This window comes from Peromyscus californicus, unplaced genomic scaffold (assembly GCF_007827085.1).
Source record: "Peromyscus californicus insignis strain IS unplaced genomic scaffold, ASM782708v3 Scaffold_4__1_contigs__length_199733344, whole genome shotgun sequence".
In the NCBI taxonomy this organism is placed as follows: Eukaryota; Metazoa; Chordata; class Mammalia; order Rodentia; family Cricetidae; genus Peromyscus; species Peromyscus californicus.
Window position 1 is genome coordinate 90,266,712 of NW_026294562.1, and position 25,401 is coordinate 90,292,112.

The following is a 25,401-nucleotide window of genomic DNA, read 5'->3' on the forward strand; positions in this document are numbered from 1 at the left end:
TGATGTGGGAGGACCCAGCGCACTGTGGGCAGCATGGGTTGCATAGGGCAGGCAAGCTGAACAAGCTACAGGGAGCCAGGCAGTAAGCAGCATTCCTTCCTGGTTCTGTTTTGGTTCTTGTCTCCCAAGTTTTTTTGCCTTGAGTTCCTGCTCTGACTTCCTTAGTGATTAACTGTGATCAGAAGGTATAAGCCAAATAAATTTTTCTCTCCTTGCTTTGATCATGGTATTTTATCACAGCAATAGAAACCTAACTAAGACAGAAATATTTCAAATTAAGTAATAATTACTACTGTTGTGTACTTGTGCCAGATCTCTCTGCTGCATATGGTCACCGTCTATAAATGAATACCAGTCACACTATAGATATTATGTGGTCACCGTCTATAAATGAATGCCAGTCACACTATAGATATTATGTGGTCACTGTCTGTAAATGAAGACCAGTCACACTATAGATATTATGTGGTCACCGTCCATAAATGAATACCAGTCACACTATAGATACTATGTGATCACACTATAGATATTATGTGGTCACCGTCTATAAATGAAGACTAGTCACACTATAGATACTATGTGATCACACTATAGATATTATGTGGTCACAGTTTATAAATGAAGACCAGTCACACTATAGATATTATGTGATCACACTATAGATACTATGTGGTCACTGTCTATAAATGAAGACCAGTCACACTATAGATATTATGTGATCACACTATGGATATTATGTGGTCACCGTCTATAATGAATACTAGTCACACTATAGATGTTATGTGGTCACATCTATAAATGAATACCAGTCACACTATAGATATTATGTGATCACACTATAGATATTATGTGGTCACAGTCTATAAATGAAGACTAGTCACACTGTAGCTATTATAGTTTTTCGTGCTAACAGTTTTCTGATATGAATGCTGCTGTGTCAATGGCTTCTGAAATTTTGTTGTCTTAGTTCTACTCCTCTCTCCTTCCTTAGGAACCTGCACATTGCATGAATACTGATTTTGTTTGATTTTCTTTTCATTTACTCACCTTTTTCTCTTTTGAGGATATTACAGATATTTTCTTTCAATTCTGCAGTAATCTTTTAAAAATTGTTGTGACTAGTTTTTTGTGATGGTTTGAATGAGAATCACCCCCATACTCTCATATATTTAAGTACTTGGTCTGCAGTTGGTGGGACTGTTTGGGAAAGATTAGAAAGTATGGCCTCCATTGGAGGAGGTGTGTCACTTGGTGGGTGGGCTTTGAGATTTCAAAAGCCCCTGCCATTCCCAGTTAGTCTGTCTTTCTCTTTATGTGTCTCTCTCTGTCTCTCTCTCTCTCTGTCTGTCTGTCTCTCTCTCTCTCTGGTGCTTATGGATCAGTTGTAAGCTATCAACTACTGCTTCAGCACCATGAATGCATGCTGACTAACATGCTCTTCCACCATGATGGTCACAGATTCTAACCCTTTGAAACCCTGAGCTCCAATTAAATGCTTTCTACCATAAGCTGCCTTGTTTGTGGTGTTGGTCATGACAATAGAAAAGTTACTAAGACAGTTCTGAATATGTAGGAGTTCATTATTATTCTTTAATGTGTGATTCCTCCCCGCCACTGCCATATCAGGATCCAGAACTGTGACATTGTCATAGAAAAACTGCTCAGCTCTGCCTTTGTCAAGCCATGAGTTGTTTCTCCCTCATTGCCATTTTGAAGCCATTAACTACGTACAATCAAATAGTATATAAGCTTTTCTTTTCTTTGTACAACATAATGCCCTTGAGATTCATTCACAAAGTTAGTCTTATTAGTTTATCCTATAGTGTAGCTGTACCCTGGCATATTCTCTCTTCAGGAAATATCGTGGTTTGGGTCATAAATTTTAAAGCCGTGTTCAGAGTTGGACATTTAACACATTATACATTACTTTTGTATGACAGTTCTGTTGTAGGAATTTATAGTTGCATTGTATAAAACTGAGCCCTTTTGAAATTAAGTAATAAATTAGTATTATATAAAGAAATAAGTAGCATTATCAGTTAAAGTTGTAAAATTTTAAATGCAAGTAGGTATTTTGATTGACTTTTTTATGTAAAGTGGGTTTATTTATAGAGCAAGAGGTGATAGAAGTTACTGGTCCCTTATTGATAAAAAATTGTGGTCTGGAAGGATTCATGATTGAGGAATCTGATGTGGGTATCTGCCATAGCTTTGTTGGATAGTGTCTGTGAGCTCTGTAGGTGGTGGTCAGTTGGTATAGTAGCTGTTTTTAATCTGATTGTTGAGATAAATGCTTTTGGTTTCTGAGACCATGAACTATACAGCTGTGTGTAAGAGTCTGTCTTGTATAATATTAGAGGGACCAGCCTTAATATTATACATCCCAGGGGCTCAGGAGAGAGAACTACTAACGGCGAGGACTATTTTTGGGAAATAGAATCTCAGCACACCGAGCTCTATAGTCCACTTGCTTTAATTCCTCTGGCATAACATCCTTTATACACAGCTTCAGTTCTGTTCTCTTGTCTAGCTCCTTTCTTGCCTGATTTCTCTATATTTATCTACTGTTCCCTCTAGGTTCTATCTTAATTCCTTCATCTAGTTCTGTCTCTTCTAGGTTCTCATCTATCTAGTTCTTTCCCCTGTCAGCTTCTCTCCCATCTCCTTCTCTCTCTTCTGGCTCTTCCTCATCTTGTTTTTCCCCATCTGGCTCTTCCTCATCTTTCATCTCGTTCCTCTAGTCCTCTCTTCTAGCCCTTCAATCTAGTTCTTCCCCATCTCAGTTTGTTCCTCTCAAGTTCTTACCCATCTAGTTCTTTGATTCTCTTTTCTCTTTTTTCCCCTGTGCTCTGGAAGTCCCAGTATATAAAGGGAGAGTCCGAGCTAAATTGTGTAAAGCTATTACTTAATGTCCACCTCTCCTAGGCGGTGTCTCCTTGTGGAATTTACCTTAGGTCAGGAGACTTGCCTGTGGGCTGCTATCATTGTTAGTCCTCGGAAGTTGGGCACCCACCTGGGTGGTGTTTCCTGTAGTCCTTGAAAGTGGCTAAGGGAGATAATCTGATTTCAGAGAAAGCCTTTCCTGAGGCTGTTCTCCAAATTCCTGGAATGTATATGTCCAGAGAGTGATCAGTCCATACTATTAGCCCTTCTTAGGGAGAAGTCAATTGGGAAAACTATGAAGGCACATATGATTTTCATAACAATACAGCTGATATATAACAAGCCAAGTAACACCAAAAACTCCTTGGGATTTGGCTTCCTCTGGAGGAATTCCCTGATTACTCCAGGTAGTGACTTTGCATAACCAGCTGAGTTCTTACGATATATTTCTGTGGTTTGCAGCAAGTCTGTATAGGCTGATGGGGAAAACTTTAGTGTGAGCCAGTGAGAAAACTATGGAAAGAAATGTAGTGGGTACCTGTTCCACCTCAGGCCAGCCTCAAACTCGTGATTCCTCTGCCTCTGCCTCCTTCAGCAAATCATACCTATGTGTACCATCAGGAAAAGACTATTAGAAGAAAAGCTTGATTGAAATTACCTATGTTTGATGAATGTGTGGGTTCCTGGGATGGTAGTCTCAGGCAGGTTGTGTGACCAGAAAGCCAGTTTTGGTGTACAATTTGATAAGTTTAGATATTTTATGCACCCATAAAACCTTAAGTACATGAGTATAACGACGTATATTTCACATCCAAAAGCTTCCTGAGTGCTCTTTTCTCCTCTTTGAATTGCTGTCCTGCATGTTCGTGCACCTACCAAGCTGTCTTCTGACTCTACCCATTGTCTGTATTTCCTCGAATTTTACATATTTATGTCTCCCTCTTTCAGTTGACATAGCTGTATTGAGATTTACTCCTGCTGTGAGTTGTATAACTTATGAAAAATATTCATGTTTTATTGAGTCTTATCAGCTGTAGGAGCATACCACAATAGTTTATTTGCCTGCTCATAGACATCTACTAGTTTCTAATTTTGAGTGGTTACATATAAAACATAGAAGATTTATTTGTATATGCAGGTTAAGCTTTATAGATACATGTTGCTGCATCTCTTTTGGTAGATAAAATAAAAGATGAAGTATCTGGATTATATGACTAGTATATGTTTTATTTCTCAAACAAGCTGTTTTCCAGAATAACTTCTAAAGTGGTTTTATCACACCAGTGATTCCACAGGTGTATGTGAGTTGCATTTTATATACATGCCCTTATAAGTACTCAGTATATATTTATTTTGTGTGTAGAGGTCAGAGGACAACTCACGTTGGTTCTCTCCTGCCACCTTGTGGGATCCTGGGATCAAACTTAGGTTAACAGGTCTATGTGTGCTGTCACTACCTGCTGAGCCACTTTGCTGGCCCATGGTCATTTGTCTACCCATCCTGAGATATGTTGTCATTTTAATTTGCATTTCCTTAATAACTGTTGATGTTCAGTATAATTTCATACACTTCATTTTATCTATGTGTGTGTGTGTGTATATATATATATATATATATATATGTATTTCTGTTACCATTTTGAGAATTTAATACATGTATAAGTCCTTTAGAACTATCTGAGAATTACTGTGTCATCAGTGCCTTTTTGTTATTCTTTAATGGTGATTTTTGAAGAGCAAAATTTTTAATTTTAAGGGTCAATTATTACTTCATTCTTATACAAATTTAGCTTTTTATTTTTAAAAGTTTTGTGTTTATGTCTGTGATCCATTTTGAGTTAACTCTTACGTATAATGTGAACTACTGACCAGACCAGAATCATGTTGTTATTTCCAGTTCTAGAAGTCAAGTGTCCATTGCTTATCTGTTCCAGTACCATTTGATAAAATATACTTCCTCCCTTTATTGATTTTGAATGCTGTTGAAATTGTCAAATGTACATAGGTCCTTTCCTGGGCCATTGATTTGCTTGTCTGTCATGATGCCGATACTACATTGTGTTCATAACTGTGATTTTTTAAATAAGTCTTGGAGTCAAGTTGCCAGTCTTGTAACTCTTTTTTATTAGTCACTTAAGACATTCTAGTCACTTTGCATTCCATGTGTGCACACAGGATCGGGCCCAGAACCTCATGCTTGCTAAACAGGCATGCCACTGAGCTCTACCCCCATGTCCTTTCTTACAAATTTCAGAAGAGTTTGTCACTTTTTTTTTTTTTTTTTTTTTTGGTTTTTCGAGACAGGGTTTCTCTGTGTAGCTTTGTGCCTTTCCTGGGACTCACTTGGTAGCCCAGGCTGGCCTCGAACTCACAGAGATCCGCCTGGCTCTGCCTCCCGAGTGCTGGGATTAAAGGCGTGCACCACCACCGCCCGGCGTGTTTGTCACTTTTTAAATACCTGCCCAGCATAATGGGGCCGGAGCAACGATTCAGTGGTTAAGAACACTGGCTGCTCTTCCAGAGTACCTGAGTTAGGTTCCCAGCACCCACATGGTGGCTCACAAACATCTGTAACTCCAGTTCCAAGGGATCCAACCTCCTTTTCTGGCCTCCAGGGTAACCAGGCATGCGTATGGTACATAGACATACATGCAGGCAAAGCACCCATACACAAAAATAAAAAACAAAATACTGCTTGATATTTTAATTGGGATTATTTGTATTCATGGGGTCAGCATAGAGAGAAATAATACTGTAACAGTATTAAGTCTTCTGATTCAGGAAAGCATGTCAGCTTTTGAATGTTATTATAAATGACTTTCTAAAAATTTCAATTTAAGAATGCTTTTTCTTAGTATATAGGAATAGACTTGACTTTTAAAATAGAGATCTAGTGTTTTGCACCTGTGTTAAGCTCATTTGATTGTGATAGCATTTGTAGTAGGATCTACTATAGATGATCATGTGGTCTTGAGGAAAAGGATGGTTTACCACTTTCTACATATGATAATCAGTTTCTAAAGAGAACATGTCTTTTGACTCACAGTTTCAGAGGTTCAATGCATACTCCCTGGCCCTGTTGTGTTGGATCTGTGGCTCCATAGTGTGTTTACAGTGAGAGGCTACTTAACTCATGATGCTAGAGAGCTAAAAAGAGAAGAAGGGACCAGGGTTCCAATTCCCCTTCTAGGGCGTATCCCCAGTATGCCCTCAATACTTTCTTGAACTAGCAACCCACCCCCCAACACCCCTGTAGTGCACAGGCCAATGACCCAAGCCTTCAACATGTGGACCCTTGGGAGACAGTGAGATCCAGACTACAGCACTTGAGCAACACACTGAGACTAGTGCTTTGTTTCTCTTCCTAGGAAGGGTATTTTGAATATGATTCGTAGATACTCTTTATTTGCTTGATGAAGTGCTACGGTTTTGGTTTGGTTTGGTTTGGATTTTATATTTAAGTCAAAAGTAGATTTGGATTTTGCCAAACGTATTTTCTTTATATATTGAGATATATGTTATTTTCTTCAATAACTAATAGGACTATTTAACCAGTCCTGGGTTTTTAGATAAATTGCATTTAATTGGTGGTATTATTATGTCTTCACATATTGCTAGTTAATAACTATCAAAAACACTTAGAATATTTGTCTGTTTATAGTTTTCTTGAGATACTTTTTGGTTTTGTTGGAATAATGACCTCAAGGATGAGCTGGGAAGTTATATCTTTGCAGTTTGAGGGGAGAGTTACATAGGGTCGGTATTATTTCTGTTTGAAATGTTCATCAGTGGAGCCATCTGGAACTGGAGGGTTTTTTTTTTTTTTTGAAGAAATGTTTTAAATTACAAATTCAGTTTCTCTAATACATATGGAGCATATCTGCATTCTTGAGTGAACTGTGGTAGGTTTGTAATTTTCCCAAGTTGTTGAATTTTTTTGAAATGACTTTTATTTGTATTATCATCATCTTATTACTAGCTATTCTTTGAATTTCAGTAGATTTGAACACAGCATTGCTAACAGTAGCCGTTCGTGCCTTCCTCCTCAGTCTTTTTCCTAAGTGACTAGGGTAGAGGCTTCTCAGCCTTACTGATCCTCTAAGGTTTTGCTACCGTTGGTTTTCTTGATTGTTCTTCTGTTTTCTATTTGTACTGGTTTTCACTCTGCTCTTTGTTAGTTTTTTCTACTTTTCTTTGGATTAAAATTTTCTATTTCTTGAGATACAAACTAGGTCATTTTCTTAGACCTTTCTTTCTACGATAGGGAGTCAGTGTTGAATTAGGCCCCCTAAGTACTACTATAGTATCATGCCATGGGACAGATTTTTGACAAGTTGATGATTTTTAGTTTCTTTGTTTTTGGAATTTTAAAATTTCTTTTCACTCTTTTAAATAAAGATGTTTATTTAATTTCTGAATGTATTTTCCAAATGTTTTTCAATTTTAATTTAATTCTGTTGTAGTCAGAAAATGCTTTGATGATTAAGTTCTTTTAAGTTTATTGAGATTTGATTTATTGCCGAGAATATGGTTTGTTATTATAAATGTTTATGTGCACATAAAAAGGATGCTTTTCCTGCTATTCTGTGACATGTTCTATGTCAGGTCAAATCAGTTGATAGTGTTATTAAAATCACATTAATTGATTTCTGTCTGCTTCCTCTACTAAACATTGCAGTAGGCCTGAGAGTATAGGTCAGAGGTGAAGTGTGCACTTATACATGAGTCTCTGAGTTTAATCCTTATTACTATAATACATAAGTAATCAAGTAAGTAAATATAAAAATAAGGATGTCAAAATCTCTAGTAATTGTGGGGTTAGCTATTCTTATTTTATCAGTTTTTACTTTGTATAATTTGAGACAGAAAAACATAGTTTGAGTTGTTATGTGTTATGTGTTCTTAATGAATTTACCCCCTTTCCTTGTGAAAGAACTTAGTCTTTGAGCTCTACTTTGCTGTTACAATGAGCACTGTTGTCTGGCATTGTGCTGATGCTAGCATAGTGCCTTTCTTCATCCTTTTTTATTTAATCTCTCTGTACCTTCATATTTAATGTGTGTTTCTTGTAGTAAGGATAGTTAGGTTTGGCTTTTGTATCCATTCAAATAATCTCTTTTAGGGTGCATTTGCATTTAAGTGGCTTAGATAATTTGTATATGATTAAGTCTGTTATCTTGCTATTATTTTTGTTTATTCCTTTTTTCCTCCAATCTTCCTGATTTTTTTTTCTTGTTATCTTTTGAATCAACTGGTATGTAGAGGCCAGAGATTGATGTTGATTATCTTCTTCTATCACTCTCTTCCCTGTTTTTTGAAATAAGATCTCTTCACCGAACCTGAGTGGCCAGAGAGCTTTGAGAACTACCCCGCCTCCCATCCCTGAGGTTTCAGACACATTTGCCTGTTACATGTTTGCCTGTTACATGGATGCTGGGAATCTAAACTTAGGTCCTCATGCTTACACAGCAAAATACTTTTACCCACTGAGCTAGCATTCTGGCCCCAGATAAGTAAGTGTGTGTGTGTGTGTGTGTGTGTGTGTGTGTGTGTGTGTGTGTGTGTGTGTGTGTGTGTGTGTGTGGTCATTTTATTTCAGTTTTTAACATTTTAACTAAAATTCTTTGTTTCTTATGTAGTTATAAAGCCTCACAGCAGTGTGCTGTCATCCCACGTTTTGTTCAATTGTACTCATCTGTATGTTATAAACCTCATGTCATATTGTTATAGTTGTTGTTTAAGCTAATCTTTTAAGAAGATTAAAACAGTAAGAAAAATAATACTTTACCCATGCAGTTACTCTTTTCAGGGTCCCTCATTCCTTGTGTAAGATCCACATTGTTACCTGGCATTATTTTTTTTCTTCTACCAGAATTGTTTCCTTTTGCCTTTTGGATATGTATACGCATGATCAGTTTTCTTTTTTGTCTTAAAATATCAGTATTCTCCTCTTGTTTTTGAAAGATAGTTTTGTTCTAGACCAAGGGGAATTTATTTGTTGTTGCATTGTTCTTTAAAGTGTATGGGCAATTGTCTTAGGATTTCTTTTGCTGTGAATAGACACCGTGACCACAGCAACTCTTACTAGGGTGGCTTATAATTTCAGAGTTTTAGTTCATTATCATCATGGCAGGAAACTTGGTGGCATGCAGGCAGACATGGTGCTAAAGAAGGAACTGTGAGTTCTGTATCTTGATCCTCAGGCAGCAACAGGTAGTGAACTGTATGCTGGGCATAGCTTGAGTATATGAGACCTCAAAGCCTGCCCCTACAGTGGCACACTTCCTCCAATAAGGCCACACCTACTCCAACAAAACTATATCTCCTAATGGTGCCACTCCTTTTGAGGGCCATTTTTCAAACCACCACAGCAACTTATTGTTCATATCACATCTGTGACTTTGTAATTTTCATCAAATTTGGAAGAAGTCCCGACGCTTATTCCATATTTCCTCTTTTCACTTTTCTTCCTTTATGGATTCCATCCAGGAGGTCATATTTGAATTTGACTCACACCATGCACAAGCTCTTATATCTTGCCTGCTATGCTCTTTTTTGTGAAGCTGCTTAAACGAGAATAACTGCAGTCTTTATACTGTCTTAGCCTTTAGGCAGGTACTGGGAGTGAGCTACTTTCTTTCTTTTTTTTTTTTTTTTTTTTTCCCAGAGCTGAAGACCTAACCCAGGGCCTTGCGCTTGCTAGGCAAGCTCTCTACCACTGAGCTAAATCCCCAACACCTCCCCGCTCCCCACCTCCCACTTTCTTTCTTATCTGTCTCAGTTGACACAGTGCACACAGTCTTTTAAATGCATCCCAAAGCAGAGTTGTCTCTTTGAACTTGCTTGTCCTTGTCATTTGTTTTGCACATACTGCTTTGTCTTTAGAGTGTTTTCCTGATCTAAAATTATTTAATCAAATAGAAGAGAACATAATTTTGTCTTCTGTAACATCTGACTTCTGAAGCTGATTCAGGGTTCATGCTATTTGGCTTATAAAGAAAAAATGGTTATATGTGACCATTTGCATTTATTTAAAATCTAAGCAGTTTAGAAATGAAGGCAATATTACAGTAGAACATTTAGCAGTGTCTAATTTGTTTTAAGCTAAAATGATGTCTTCTAAAAACACCTTTTTAATTAGTCTGCTTGGCTTATTCAGGCTGAACATTTAGCCTGTGTTTGCCTTAGCCATAGTTGTGATTGGACAGTCTATGAAATTACTAAATCATATTTAGGAAATTTGCTTTCTTGTAGTTCGAAAGGATTAAAACCGAGCAGTGTGAATAATAAAGGTTTTTGGGGCTCTACCACCCCCATATGTGATCCTTCTATTAATATAGACTCCTTTTTCTACTTCAGAAGTCAGCCAGAAATTCTGGTATTCCTGTTCCATTAGTAGAATCTCTTGGTTCTATTTGAAGAAAACGGTTATGTTCTAAGAATATAACTGCTCCCCTCTTTTTCTAGAAGGAACATGAGAGTGGAAAATTTTGTTATTCTTAAGGCTTATGAGAAACATGATTGCAGCTGCTAACAAACTGACTTTATTTCCCTAGGAGTAACTAAGTCTGCCTTATCTTCTGTACCTCTAGTCTCTGTTATAGCAGAGTGGTGATTGATTTCCATAGTAAAACAAACCACAAAAATAACAAAAGCAGTATAGTTAATAAGCTAACAAAAAAGGTGACCTTGAGTCACTAAAGGATTTAAATCTGCCTTTGGAATTGTAAGATCACATTTTAACCAGTGTGGTTTTGATAAAAAGAAAGCATTGCACATGGAGGGAACATCAGAATGAAGCAAGACTCCGCTTACAGTGTTACTACCATCTTGGCATGTGTTAGATGACTAAACAAACTTGGAAGTTTGAACTTTTCTGTCCTCATCTGTTGTAACTAAACAGCTAGCATTTAAGAGGTGCATTGTGGCCAGTGCTTTGCTACCCTTTCTGTTTATTATACCTGGCTTACTCATAACGTCAACCGTAGATAGTAGAATCTTAGAACCTACATCATACAGATAGGGGCCTGTTTCCAGAATATTAAATAACTCAAGCTATTATGTAACTATTAAAGGAGAGTTTGGCTCTAACTCTTTATTACTGTAAAACCAAGAGTTCCTTCTACCTCTCAAATATGCTATACTATTTTTTAAACTGTGAGCTGTCATATAAACTAGCATGCTACATTTCCAGTTGTCTTGGGTCTGGCTGTGATTACCATTGCCTTTTCTATACCTGCATTGTATTTTCATTGTTAATTTTTATTTTTTGTTTCCATTTTCATTATTAAAATTTTACGTATTTTTCAGGACCTAGTGACTAATTCTAATCTAAAAATTGTTCATTACATTTATCTACCTACTTATTATTTTTGTGGGACTCACACATGGAGGTGAGAGAACAGTTTGCTGAACATGGTTTCTGGGATCAAACTCGGGTTGTCAGCCTTGGCAGCCATGAGTGCCCTTACCCACTAAACTGTCCTGTCAGCTCCCTAACTTTAGTCTATTGGCAGTGCCGCCGTCTTTTGAGATTCTAAAGCATTTGTCTGTCACTCATTTAGTAGTTAGACGTTCAGAAATTGGATAATGTGAATTGTTTACATTAATTAATACATTAATAATTAATGTATTATTGCTGCACGGGTAAGCTCTAGAGAGAGCTTCTTTTTATTGGCCTTTAAACTGATAAGAACAGACATTAATACTAGATCTTAAGTTGTCGTTTAACACATCGTTGTGCCAGTAGTGTACATATTTAATAATACTGAAAGGGAATTCTGTTACTACACTATTTTAACTAAATGGTGATGTTCCCAGTTACTTCTCACAGTAAGACTTAGTCTATGTAACATGTTGTAAAAAATTTTAATTCCCTAACTTTCTATAATCAGAAAGTAGCGTATTTTAGGAAAGTACTTTTCAAAAATTAAAATAGTAATAATATTACATTTGAAGAAATTCTAAAAATGAGTTCATCTTGTTTGCCTGGAGAATTGTTTGATAAGAAGAGTTATTTTACCCAAACCTCAGTTTTTTATTTTATTTTATTTTATTAGTGTTTTAGAACTTGGTGCTTTCTCCATCTAGGATTCCCTTACAAAGAAATTTAAAATACCTGTATACTTCCTGTTACTAAGCATACTTGTAGCAGTCACTTGATGCCATACATGGTAGTGAATGCTTGTAATACAGTACTGAGTGGTAGGAGAGGCTGAGTCTCTGTAGCAAGAGTCAGTTAACCCTTTTGGGTTTTAATTTTCTCATCTATTAAACATTGAATTTTATTATGGTTTTTATAAATACATTACTCTATAATTTATCAAACCTAGGGGTTCACCTTGGTAAATCAGATTTCAGAATCAAAAAGTAACATTTGATTTATGTACTTAAAAATATCAGTCATATGTTAATCATGTTTTCATTTAAAGCACTCCCCCCCCCCCTTTTGCTTTTGCTTTTATGGTTAATTTTCTTTTCTAATCTATCAGCACTGCCTCACGTGTTGCTAAGGGAGGAGTCGACCACACCAAAATGAGTCTGCATGGTGCTAGTGGGGGACATGAGAGATCAAGAGATAGACGAAGGTCAAGTGACAGATCACGAGATTCATCTCACGAGAGAGCAGAGTCTCAGCTTACTCCTTGTATTCGCAATGTGACTTCACCAACACGACAGCACCATGTTGGTACGTAAGATCATCGTACCCCACCAGTTCTCATCATCAGTCCTTTTTACAATTGTGATGATGTTCAGTTGTGCATGACACGTGAGGAAGGTTCACGTCTTTGTTAAGATTCAGTTATTTGTATTTTATCTGATTTTTGATTCTTAAAAAGATAGCTTATAAATCAAACATAAAGGTGAATTTTCAGTTTGGGAGCAGTCTTATAAAAGTAACATAAGCCTTTGAAAATGTGACACAGACTTTTAAAAGAAAATTTCAAGTTAATGTATACCTCATTAGATACAGTGGCTTATTATAAAATAGTAGCAAGGTAAATTATTGATAGGATTTGTTAGTTAATCATGGTAACAAATAAAGTAAAAGAATAAGCGTTGTGGGCTTTTGGTTTTATTCTGATTTTTGACAGGGTTCCAAATTTAATAATAAAAATAGAGAAGTATGTTTTACTTTCTTAACAGCTTGGGTCTTTTTTCCTTCCTTCTTACTCATATGTGAGCATTATTGTTAGCCCAGGACAACACACTGTATGACTGCAAAGTACAGTCTGAAATAAATGTGCCTAAGTAGTATGAAACAGTTGATTTCTAAAATTTCCCCCCTAGGGAAGGTATAAGTAACAAACTTTGATTTCGGACTGGGGCATAGCTTCTGTGATCATCGTTACTTTAGCATGCACATATTCCTGGGCTCAATCTCCACCACCTGTGTATGTGGGAACATATTTAGGCTGTGCGCGTGCATAACGCGCGCGCGCACACACATGCGTGCGCGTGTGCACACCTTTCGGGTAGAATACTAGTTTAGCATGTGCAAAGGCCCTTTCAATCCCCAGCAAACCTCCCCCACCCACCCAAAACTACTAAATTTGATAGTTTCTGATAATCTATTGTAAATCAGAATCCTTTAAATTAGGTCTTATTAGGCAGAAAAGTTGACAGTATCTGAGTAGGTCCTTGAAGACAGGCAAATATTATAAGTCAGAAATGGACAGAAGTAACAAAAGAGTTATTGGTCTCTTCCACATAGAGTTCAGTCTCTGAGAAAGAAGAACAGAGTATAATTATTTTATCACTTCGGTAAATTTTGCTTTGGGAATGCTACCAACCTTGTGGAAACAGGAATTAAAGGAGGAGGGTGTCAGAATAGCTCTGGAGCTATAGCAGAGCTAATTATATAATCAGCATGCTGTACAGAATGTTCTCAGTAGCCTGAGTCATGAAGAAATTTGGCAAAAACTGATGAGACGGAGGTACATTTTTAGGTCACCTTTAAATTTTAGTGATCTAGCCTTTAAATAAAACTTACCTTAAAATCTTGGTTTTTATTTACCTTTTATAGGATATTGGAATATTTAACAATATTTTCTGTTATGAAAGTTATTGACAGTAATTATAAGTCAAATAAAGTTTGTATCATTGCTTTCTTCTGCAAAAGTGAGGCTGGGAAGAAAGTGTATCAGCTGAGCAGAGTGGAACAGGCCTGTAAATGTAAAAATACAGAGGAGCAAGGTCATCATCAGCTACACAGTGGATTTGAGGCCAGCCTGGTCTATGTGAGACTGTCTAAAACAAACAGAAAGAAAGCAGTAGACCCTGAGTTGCTGAACTCACTTTATTTGGTAGTCATTAAAGGGTTGTTGTTGTTTTTACTTCTTACTTGTTACTGCCCCTACTGATTTTTTTCTTTTTCAGATCTTTTTATGAGAAAAGTTGCTGATTTCAGTGTGATGTTATCAATATAATGTATTTCTACAGCTTATACTTCACGTTCTAAATAATGTTAGCTGTTTTTAGTAATTATGACCATTTTTAAATAGTTGTTCTCAGCTTGCGTATAGGTTGTTTGTAATCTTAATACTTTGAAGGCCGGGGGGAGAGGATTATGAGTTTAAGACCAGCCTGAGCTGTGTAGCAATACCCTGTCTCAATAATAACCAGAAGAAAGCTGGGCGGTGGTGGCGCACGCCTTTAATCCCAGCACTCGGGAGGCAGAGGCAGGCGGATCTTTGTGAGTTCGAGGCCAGCATGGGCTACAGAGCGAGATCCAGGAAAGGCACAAAGCTGCACAGAAGAAACCCTGTCTCGAAAAACCAAAAAAAAAAACAAAAACTAGAAGCAAACAACAACTCTTATCAAGTTGATATTCTTGTTAGTCTTTCATTTTTATTCTTGAAAATAATTTTAATTTTTGTAAAGCTTGGTAATTTTTCATGTATATATGACTTGTAAGAATATTTTGATTTTTCCATATTTTTCAGTGGAATAATAATAATAAAAGATTTACCTTAACTTTGATATTTGGCTGGGTTATCATCAGTTAGCTAAAATATCTTAGAAAACGTTTTCATGTTTTGGGTTTTATTCTTGGATTTGTTGAAATATATTTGAAATAGAAAAACAAAAAAGCTGCAAATTAAAAGAACTTGTCTACATCAGGCAGTTTAGAAGATACAGTTCTTGAATCTTTTTAAAGAAAATTTGTATGACCTTAACATTTTTGTTGCAGAACGAGAAAAAGATCATAGTTCGTCTCGTCCAAGCAGTCCTCGTCCTCAAAGAGCGTCCCCAAATGGCTCCCTGAGCAGTGCTGGGAACAGCAGCAGAAACAGCAGTCAGTCAAGCTCAGATGGTAGCTGTAAGACATCTGGGGAGATGGTGTTTGTGTATGAGAACGCAAAAGAAGGGGCTCGGAATGTGAGAACATCTGAGCGAGTGACGCTGATAGTGGATAACACCAGATTTGTTGTGGACCCGTCCATTTTTACTGCACAGCCAAATACAATGTTGGGCAGGTTGGTTTCATTGCTCTTCATTAGACTACTGATTCTAAAGCATTTTTCACAGTAATTTTTTTGTGGTTATTAGTTAAGTTTTACAGTAAACTTTCTGCTGTAGAGAAGGATTTAGCATTCCTATTTTATAGATGAAAGAACTGGATTTTGGAAGTTAAATTATTTGTCTAAGTTAATACAAGTAGAATATGGGTATAGCAAAGTTTGCACTTGATTTTATTTCTAGTGTTCTCTTGTAGTACCAGTAGCAATAGTAAATAAATTTGTCATTAAAGTCAGAGCACTAAAGGATCTCTACAAATTGATCTGATAGAGTGAATCTAACCAGATGAATCTTAGCATTGATGTGTTTCCCAAGCAAGTTTCCAAAACCAGTCACCAAGTACAGATGGATACCCACTAACTTTGTTTAAAGGAAAACAGTTTCATTAGCTGTGAAGTCAATTTGAATTGTCAGTTTGTTGTAGATACTTAAGGCAGGGTGAAGGTATGCCTTTGAAAGTATATAGTTGGTAGTCGTCTTGAGTACTTACAAGTTTGTAGTGATGGGAACCACAATGTCAGGATTTTAGCCTGTGGAATTGATTTTTCTACATGCCTAAAATAAGGGTCAAATACTTCAGTGTAAGATCAGTATTTTTGTCTCTTAACTAACTAAAGTGGAGGATATAAATGAAATAGACATTTACATGAGACAGAAACTTGAAACATTGTTATGTATGATGGCTGTAGGGGCTCTCCAGAGGAGGGGTATAGAAGGAAAGAGAAAAGCTCAGTACAGAATAAATGCTGGTGTTGTGATATTGTATACATTTTGAGTAGCAAAACATTTCTCTGATTGACATTGGACTTGAATATGCATTTTCCTGAATATGTATTTTTAGTATCATCAGGAGATGATTAATGAAGATATTGGCATGATGTCTTGACATTGTTCTACTTTATTTTTACATAAAAATTGAAACCAAAAAGTAGGTATTTGAAATTTTGCTTTAGCTGTTTTAAAGGTTTTTGTTATTGTTTGTTTTTGGTGTTCACATTGATCTGAAAAGAATAGCATTCCTTTTTGTAAAAAGTTCAAGCATTTGAGGAAATTGCATGACATTTGATTCTTGAGAGGCTTTGCAGTCAGTGGAAGCTTCTGTTCAGGCCCTTGACTAAAGCATATCTGTGGGGATGAAAATTAATATTCATAGGAACTGGAAAGCACTTAGCATTCTTTTTGGAAACTTTAAAATAAAACAGCTTTGTTTTTCATGGATTTCTGTATTATAACAAAAGAATAAACCATTTAAATTAAACTACTGGGTAAAATACTTGAAATAATAGTGTTTATTTGGAAATAGTGGTATCATTGAATTCAGAGGCTCAACTATTTTTAATTAGTGATTTTTAAATTTTTCTTTTCTCAGTACTGTTCAAAACTTTTCATTGCAAAATAACTTTTTTTTTAAGGTTTATTTATTATGCATACAATGTTCTGCTGGCCTGTATGCCTACATGCCAGAAGAGGGCACCAGATCTCATTATAGATGCTTGTTGCTGGGAATTGAACTCAGAACCTCTGGAAGAGCAGCCAGTGCTCTTAACCTATGAGCCATCTCTCAAGCCCACAAAATAACTTCTTAAGTTGTCTCTTTTTCTCAGTAGTTACTAGGAAAGGTCCAATAGTATCTTGAAATACATAGAATTCCAGTTTTTTACTTATGTTAAAATGAAGGCTAAGAATTTTTTACTCATTTAATTAAACTTTTCAGGCCTTTTCCCCTCCTTTTGCTCCTTTGAGACAGGGTTTCTCTGTGTAGCCCTAGCTGACCGGAACTCTCTCTGTAGACCTGCTCACCTCGAACTCAGAGATTCACCTGCCTCTCAAGTGCTGAGACCAAAGGCATGCACCACTGTGCCCAGCAATTTAATTTAACTTTCCATTCTCCATCCTGGTTTGTTTGGGTGATTTTGGATTTTTTGAGACAGGGTCTCACTATGTAGACCAGGTTGGCCCTTGAATTCAGAGAGTTCTGAATGCTGGGATTAAAGCATATGCTACCTTGTCCATCTCATCCTCTGTTCTTATCTTGGCACTTAATTGCTTATTTTTCAATTCTAGGATGCAAGTCTAAGAATTCTGAGTAGAACTTATATTTGGAGTTTGTGAAACATTAAATAGCCTTAACTTTCATATATCATCTTACCTTTTTCCAGTTTAGCTTGCTGTATGTTCTGCTAATATTCCACAACTTTATGATGAATAATAATTTCATGGAAAGGGCACCCCCCCCCCCCCCCCCCCCCGAGAATAGAAATCATCTTTTCTCTAAAATTATTACTTGGCAGCGGAGGTGGAGGTGTGATCAGGCTCTTGCTGTATAGTTTCAGGGTAGCCTAGAATTCCCCATGTAGCCCAGGTTGACTTTGAATCTGTGGCAGTGCTCCTGCCTCAGTGTTCTGATGAGGTTACAGGAGGGAGCTGCTATACCTATATCAGAGGATAGTAGTTTGTGTGTGCTGGAGATAGAGCCCAAGTCCTTATGCATGTAAGGCAGGTGCCCTTCTAATGGGCGACATCTTTAGCTGTTGATTTTATTAATGTTAAAGGTAATTCATACTACTCTTCCTTTATGCTCTTTTTATAACATTTGGCAAAATAAATTTCTTATGATTATTAAAACAATGACATAACAATACTTAAAGAATATTTTATTTTCATGTCTGTATGTGAAACTGATTTTCCTTTTTTAAGTATCCCACTGATGTGTAATTAAGAATTACTTAATATTATAGGATGTTTGGATCTGGCCGTGAACATAATTTCACACGTCCCAATGAGAAGGGAGAATATGAGGTGGCAGAAGGAATTGGTTCTACTGTGTTTCGAGCTATTTTGGTGAGTGTGTATTTCTTGTATGTGTTAATCACTTAGGTATAAATAAGATCCACCCTCAGTAAGTATTTAAATCTCTATTTGGAGATAGGTTATTATTTTGCTTTAAATGTTCTTAATTCATATTTGTGTTAGTACATAAGGATAAAATGATATAGCCAAGTGAACTTTTGGCCTTGGGAAGATAAGGTATGAAGATTCATCTCTTAGCCCTATGTGCAGTTCTTTTGGATGTTAAGTTCTAATGTTTCTGAAGTCATATTATTTCTCTTAATTCTCTTATATTTAGTAAGTCAGATGTGATTTCTTGAACCATAATTTACTGCCCCAACTTACTGATTTTTTTGTTCTTGTTAGCTTGTTTTTGTTGTTGTCTGTCTTTCTTTCTCTCTCTCTCTCTCTCTCTCTCTCTCTCTCTCTCTCTCTCTCTCTCTCTTTCGTTGTTTTTATTTTATTTTTTTTTTTTGAGAAGGAGTTTCTCTGTGTAGCCCTGGCTGTCCTGGAACTAGCTCTGTAGACCAGGTTGGCCTTGAACTCAGACATCTGCCTGTCTCTGCTTCCCATGTGCTTGGATTAAACCCAGCCTGTTTTTCTTTTTGAAGTCTTAACTTTTTATTTTAAGGAATTTTTACACAAATATTACAGAGGCCATATTTGTATTTTTTTTTTTTTTTTTTTTTTTTTGGTTTTTCGAGACAGGGTTTCTCTGTGTAGCTTTGCGCCTTTCCTGGAACTCACTTGGTAGTCCAGGCTGGCCTCGAACTCACAGAGATCCGCCTGGCTCTGCCTCCCGAGTGCTGGGATTAAAGGCGTGCGCCACCACCGCCCGGCCCATATTTGTAATTTTATTTCAGTGAAATTAGCTATATGTCTGGGCCTGAGTTATCCTTAGAAGTGGAAATTTAAAGATTGTTAGGTAAACTGAGGTCCCATCTAACTTTATTGTTTCATAATTTAAAATATCAGGGCACTATCAGTTTTGAAAATGCTACCAACCTGGCCTTGTTAATGAGTTTGGACTAACTTGTGCTCTGGTACTTAATACATTTTTTCTAATGTTTTTCCCTCCAGGATTACTATAAGACAGGAATCATCCGCTGTCCTGATGGCATATCTATTCCTGAATTGAGAGAAGCATGCGATTACCTTTGTATCTCTTTTGAATATAGTACAATTAAGTGTAGAGATCTCAGTAAGTATGAGATTTGTTTAATAGTGTCGTGAAGCCTGCATGTGTTAAGTAGACTTCAAATGTTTTAGTTGAATTATAAAGTGTCCTAGTATTATAAAAAGTATTTTTTGAACTTTATAGAGTTCTAGACAGCTCTTTTATTTTCTAAACCTTTTTTAACTTTAATAAGTTTTTTTAATGAACTTACAGATTTTCTCTTTGGCTGTTTTCTGTATCATTTGTTATTAATATGTTCTAGCTTGGTAACCTTTACTTCCTGAAGTGTGACTTATTTTCATTACTTAGATCATATCATCTAAAAATTTGTTTTTAAACTCTGTGTAAGATAGTGTCTTGAGCACTATGGGAGGTAAAAATAATTCTTACAAGATATTCTTGGCATTAGAAACCAAAGGTTTCATTCCTAGACCACATATACACGTAGCTAGAATTCTTAGTTCTCCTGTTCTTCAGGCATAATTTGCTGATAATCACTGTGTGTGAGTGTGTGTGTGTGTGTGTGTGTGTGTGTGTGTGTGTGTGTGTGTGTGTGTGTGTGTGTGTGTGTGTTTTGGGGTGCAGGATCTTATGTAGCCCAGGCTAGCCTCAAACTCAATATGTACCTGAGGATGGCCTTAAACTTAAACTCTTGGTTCTCTTGGCTTCATCCATCAAGTGCTGACATTACCCATGTCTGCGATCATGCCCCATTCATTATCACTGTTAGAGATCTTTGATTTGTCATGGAATTCGAGATAGGAGTCTTTGTGTCAAAAAGGTGTAGTAAGGCTTTCTAGACTTTTAACTTCTGGTCTCTTGGGCACCAGGCATGTACACAGTGCATATATACATGCAGGCAAACACTCATACACATAAAATATAATAAAAAAAATTTTAAAACAAGAAAGTTACTGAATTTGTACATTTGTGTTCAACTTCCTCACAGCCCTGTTTGTATGCATCATTTGTACTCTTAGTAGATTCTTTCTTTTTTGTAACATTGAGCTGACTGGAAGATTATGAACAATGCTAATTTATTGTCATTAGGTTTTACTACTAAATTACCTGAGTACCTCTGTTAACGCTTCCTCTGACTCTTAAGACATCCTTTGCTTTTCTGTCTGTCATTCTCTCACTTGCTTCTTGGTCCTTCATCTATCAAATGTGACTTCTCTTTACTATTGCCCGTTTTTGTCTCTGACTTTGTGTATGAGCTCTTTTTAGGTACAGTGTGATAGCTGAAGGATTACCAACATACCAGTTTGTAGAATTCTAAAGTAGAACCACTTGCCCTGGTGTTCTGTTTGTTTATCCTTTGCTTCTGCTTTTATCAAGCATCCAAAAAAAGTCAAGATATTTTTGTGGGTTTCATTTCAGGTGCCCTTATGCATGAGTTATCAAATGATGGTGCTCGTAGACAATTTGAATTTTATCTGGAAGAAATGATCCTCCCTCTCATGGTAGCAAGCGCCCAGAGTGGGGAACGAGAGTGCCATATAGTGGTACTTACAGATGATGATGTAGTTGATTGGGATGAGGAGTATCCACCACAGATGGGAGAGGAATATTCACAAAGTAAGTATTTTGGCTTGCTTCTCTTTCCTGATTCATTATATAGATTATCTCTATCTTTTAATAGTAAACAAAGTACAAGTAAAAGATACATCAGACTCTTCTCATATACCAGGAACCAGCAAACTAGCTCTGGGTTAAATTCAGCCCATTGCCTGTTTTATTGATAAAGTTTTTGTATTGCCTATGGCTGCTTTGGTGCTATCATGGCAGAGTTGAGTAGTTGCAACAGAGATTGCATGGCTCGCAAAGCCCAGAGTATTCACTGTTTGGGCCTGTGGAGAAAAAGTGTGCCCACCCCTGCCTGTGATGCACAGAAACTGATTTGCATTTTGTTGACTGGAGGTAACTTTAGGTTCCAATTTTCTTTTAAAAATCATTTGTTTTCCTGTTAGTAACCCTTCCAAAAGCTTTATTGAGCAAACCATAGTTCTCTAGTTGTTTCTGACCAGACTAGCCCATCTTGAGCAGCATTCGGTTCTTTTTTCACTTCCAGACTTTGGAGTTAGAATGTTTTTGTTAGAGAAAATCTTTTATGTTGTTTTTATGAACCCAATATAAGCATTTTTAAACAGTGTCCTGGGTGAGCTAACAGCTTGTTTTATGGCCTAGCCTGTTAACCTTGTAAGGGTTACACTGTATTGAGTTTAAATAAAAGCTGTAGGAATACAGGAAATAGGAAAACTCTAAGCTCTGATTTTTCCATTTTATGAACCTTTTTTCAAAAACTAAACAAAGACTCTAAACGATCACTTTGCCGACTTAGGTTTTCAGAAGCTTTTCCTCAGACAACTGTGTGGTAGCACCTTCCAGACGGACAAGTTTTCTCTTACGTGATGGACTTCTGTGAATGTTGTGGTTCTCTTTAAAAATACTTATTAACTCTTTAAGAGTCTTAAACAGTATATTTTGATCACATTCACACCTAGTATTGTGAGTCTTTTGTAAAGATACAATAGTTTCTCTGTTGCTGTTTCCTTAGTCCTTGGCTTTTTCTGAAAATGACTTTTCTCAATTATGTAGAATAAAAAGTTGAACAAAGCAGGAAAAACAAAAAGGTACCAAAACTCAGAATAAATATACTAAATTATTTTCTGTTTTTCATTTTAGCTTTCAGTAGGTTCAATTCTAAGAGTATAGAGGCATTTTACAGGACAGAGGTGACACTGTAGTAGTGACAGGATTATAGCCAGACCAGCTTTGCCTGGTTCATTGTTGACAGTTCATTTCAGTTTCTGTTTTTGGGGTTTTTTTGTTTTGTTTTTTTTTAATCTTGAGCATCATAGCTTAAGGAGAACAAACACTTTTTTTTTTACTTAGTTTGTCTAAATATGATTCATTTTGTTTCAAGCTATTCAATCCTAAAGAAGATGCATTCCAGGAGGATACAGAGATAGCTTTTTTAGCCAGACTGATTTTCTAAGTGTGACACTATCCTTTCTGAATGGTCAAATAAGAAAAGAAAAAGAAAAAGGGAAATCCTAAAATATCAGTAGTCTTGGCCAGGCGGTGGTGGTGCACGCCTTTAATCCCAGCAATTGGGAGGCAGAGCCAGGCGGACCTCTGTGAAAATAAGGCCAGCCTGGTCTACAGAGCGAGATCCAGGACAGGCACCAAAGCTACACAGAGAAACCCTGTCTCGAAACCCCCCCCCCAAAAAAAAAATGTAGTCTCAAAGCTTTAGTGATAAGCACAGATTGATCCCATGGGTAAAATTTGTATACATATTTTCCTTTATTGGCTCTTAAACCAGCATGTTTGGTTTGTGAGTGTGTTTTTCTTTTTTCAACAAAACCTTGCAGTTCACCTTTTAAGGGCGATAACTCCACCTGAGAGAGAGGAGGCGAGGAAGGCCCATCAATCTAACTCCCTGAAGTTCCCAGCACATTTGGAAGACTCAACATGTTGTCAGTGGACTGTCTGCCCTTTGCAAAGCCAGTTTGCTCTAAACAGACTAACCTAGGCAGAACATGCTCGAATCTGCCATTTAACATCAGTATTAAATGGGGCTCTTTGCCTGGATGGAAAACAGTTTGTGGGGAGGGGCTTTGCCTTTGGGGAAATTATTAATAGTTGCTCAATCCATGAAATGTAAAATGTGTAGTACTCTTTGACAAGGCATTTTCCCTGCCTCCAGACTAGGCCATGTAGGTATCTTAGTAAAGTTCTTTACTCTGCCTGCTTGATAATAGTGTGTAGTCAGTATCTTTTGGTTGTCTTATTGAAAATTGGGACAGATCCCATTCCAATAAGTGGATGTATGTCTTTGAGAAAGAGATCCTTCCTATGGATTGGGTTACCTGATTGGTTATCGAAGCTTTTCTTGTTTCCACTTCAGTAGACATTTGCTTCTACATTAACTGTACTGAATATTGTCCTGTCATGTTGGCTAGTCTTCCTTTGGCAGTAGTGCATCCATTATTTGGGCTTTTAGGGATGTCAGGTCCCTTTGATGAGCAAGGTAAATTGAAGTTAATTTCTTAAGCACTTTGATGCTAATGTGAAATATTTTTCTGTTTTATTCCAGTTATTTATAGCACAAAATTATATAGATTTTTCAAGTACATTGAAAACAGAGATGTGGCCAAATCAGTTTTGAAGGAGAGGGGTCTTAAGAAGATTAGATTGGGAATAGAAGGTAAGATGTTTTCAATTCATTTTCTTAAAAAAAAAAAAAAAAAAAGGTTTTCGAAAATGGATCTGTTTATGTAGTTTAAATAATTGGGGGGGGAGCCCTCACAAACAGTTACTGGCTGATGATGGGGTAACCATGTAAATGATAGATACAGACTTTCTTTTGAGAGGATACATGAAAGCCATTAGAAATTAGTATGTATTCCTTAAGATCCCCAGTGATACAAAAATGTGATTTTTTTCTCTCATTCCACATAAAGAAGTTGGTTTAAGTGCTATAGCCAGTGCCTAACAATGAATTCTTAAGTAATCTGGCTCCAGAGCCTTTACTCTTTATGTATAATCTACTACAAATATTCAAGAAGGATACCAGGTTGTTTCTTTATGTGGAATGGGAGCATTAATAAGTACTTTAAGTGGCTATTGTAAGATGAGCTGACACAAGAAAACCACTTAGAACAGTACCAACTAGTAAGCTCTCAGTCTGCTTTTGTGGTGATAATGTTGTCTTAGGGTTACTGTTGCTGTGAAGAGACACCATGACCACAGCAACTCTTTTTCTTTTTATTAAATTTTTAAAATTTATTTTACATACCAACCACAGTTTTCCTTCCCTCCTTTCCTCCCATTCCCTTCCCCTCACCTCCCCCCACCTAATCCACTCCTCAGAAAGGGTAAGGCCTCCCATGGGAGTCAACAAAACATGGCATATCAAGTTGAGGCAGGTCCAAGCTCCCGCTTCTCCCACATCAAGACTGAGCGAGGCATCCCACCATAGGGAATAGGTTCCAAAAAGCCAGCTCATGCGCCTGGGACAGATCCTGGTCCCACTGCTAGAGGCCCCACAAACAGACCAAGCTAAACAACTGTCACCTACATGCAGAGGGCCTAGGTCGGTCTCATGCAGGCTCCTTAGCTGTTGGTCTAGAGTCCGTGAACTCCCACGAGCTTGGGTCAACTGTCTCTCTGGGTTTTCCCTTCATGATCTTGACCCCTCTTGCTTATGTAATCTGTCCTCCCTCTCTTCAACTGAACTCCCGTCCGGAGCTCTGCCCAGTGCTTGGCTGTGGATCTCTGCATCTGCTTTCATCAATTAGTAGATGAAGGTTCTATGATGACACTTAGGGTAGTCATCAATCTGATTACAGGAGTTTCCCTGGCATCAGGTTTCTCCTTAACCCCATAATGGCCCCCTCTATCAAGATATCTCTTTCGTTGCTTTCCCTCTCCATCCCTCCCCCAACTCGACCATATCCCCCCCCCCCAACCCCCCTGCTTTTACCCAAGAGATCTCATCTCTCATCTATTTCCTTCCCGGGGCAATCCAGGCATCCCTCTTTGGATCCTCCTTGTTACCTAGTTTCTCTAGGGCTGGACCACAGCAACTCTTATAAAGGAAAATATTTAATTGAGGGTGGCTTACTTACAGTTTCAAAGGTTCAGTCCACTACCATCCTGGTGGGGAGCATACCCGAATGCAGGCAGAAATGGTGCTGGAGTTGAGAGTCCTACATCTTGCAGGTAACAGGAAGTCAACTGAGACACTGGGCTGTATCCTGAGCATAGGAAACCTCAAAGCCCACCCCCACAGTGACTCTCTTCCTCCAACAAGGCCATACTCACTCCCAACAAAGCCATACCTCCTAATTGTGCCCACTCCCTATGAGATTATAGGGGCCAGTTACATTCAAACTACCACAGATGGTGAAGATAATTGTATTAGCTAAGGACCTGGTTGAAGTGCTGAAGGATCACAGGAATAGGTTGCTTAAGCATGTGAA

The 25,401-nt window shown here is 37.3% G+C and overlaps 1 protein-coding gene across 5 annotated transcripts in view; it reads left to right on the top strand.

Annotated features, from left to right (window-relative positions):
- Btbd10 (BTB domain containing 10) overlaps positions 1-25,401 on the top strand; it is a 60,597-nt gene that overhangs the window by 29,115 nt on the left and 6,081 nt on the right. For all 5 annotated transcript variants that reach the window (XM_052763447.1, XM_052763450.1, XM_052763448.1 and 2 more), the window contains 6 exons: positions 12,375-12,571; positions 15,077-15,362; positions 18,144-18,246; positions 19,315-19,435; positions 20,792-20,989; positions 23,514-23,624. In XM_052763447.1, coding sequence (XP_052619407.1) covers positions 12,375-12,571; positions 15,077-15,362; positions 18,144-18,246; positions 19,315-19,435; positions 20,792-20,989; positions 23,514-23,624 — 1,016 coding nt within the window. The remainder of the gene's footprint in view (positions 1-12,374; positions 12,572-15,076; positions 15,363-18,143; positions 18,247-19,314; positions 19,436-20,791; positions 20,990-23,513; positions 23,625-25,401) is intronic.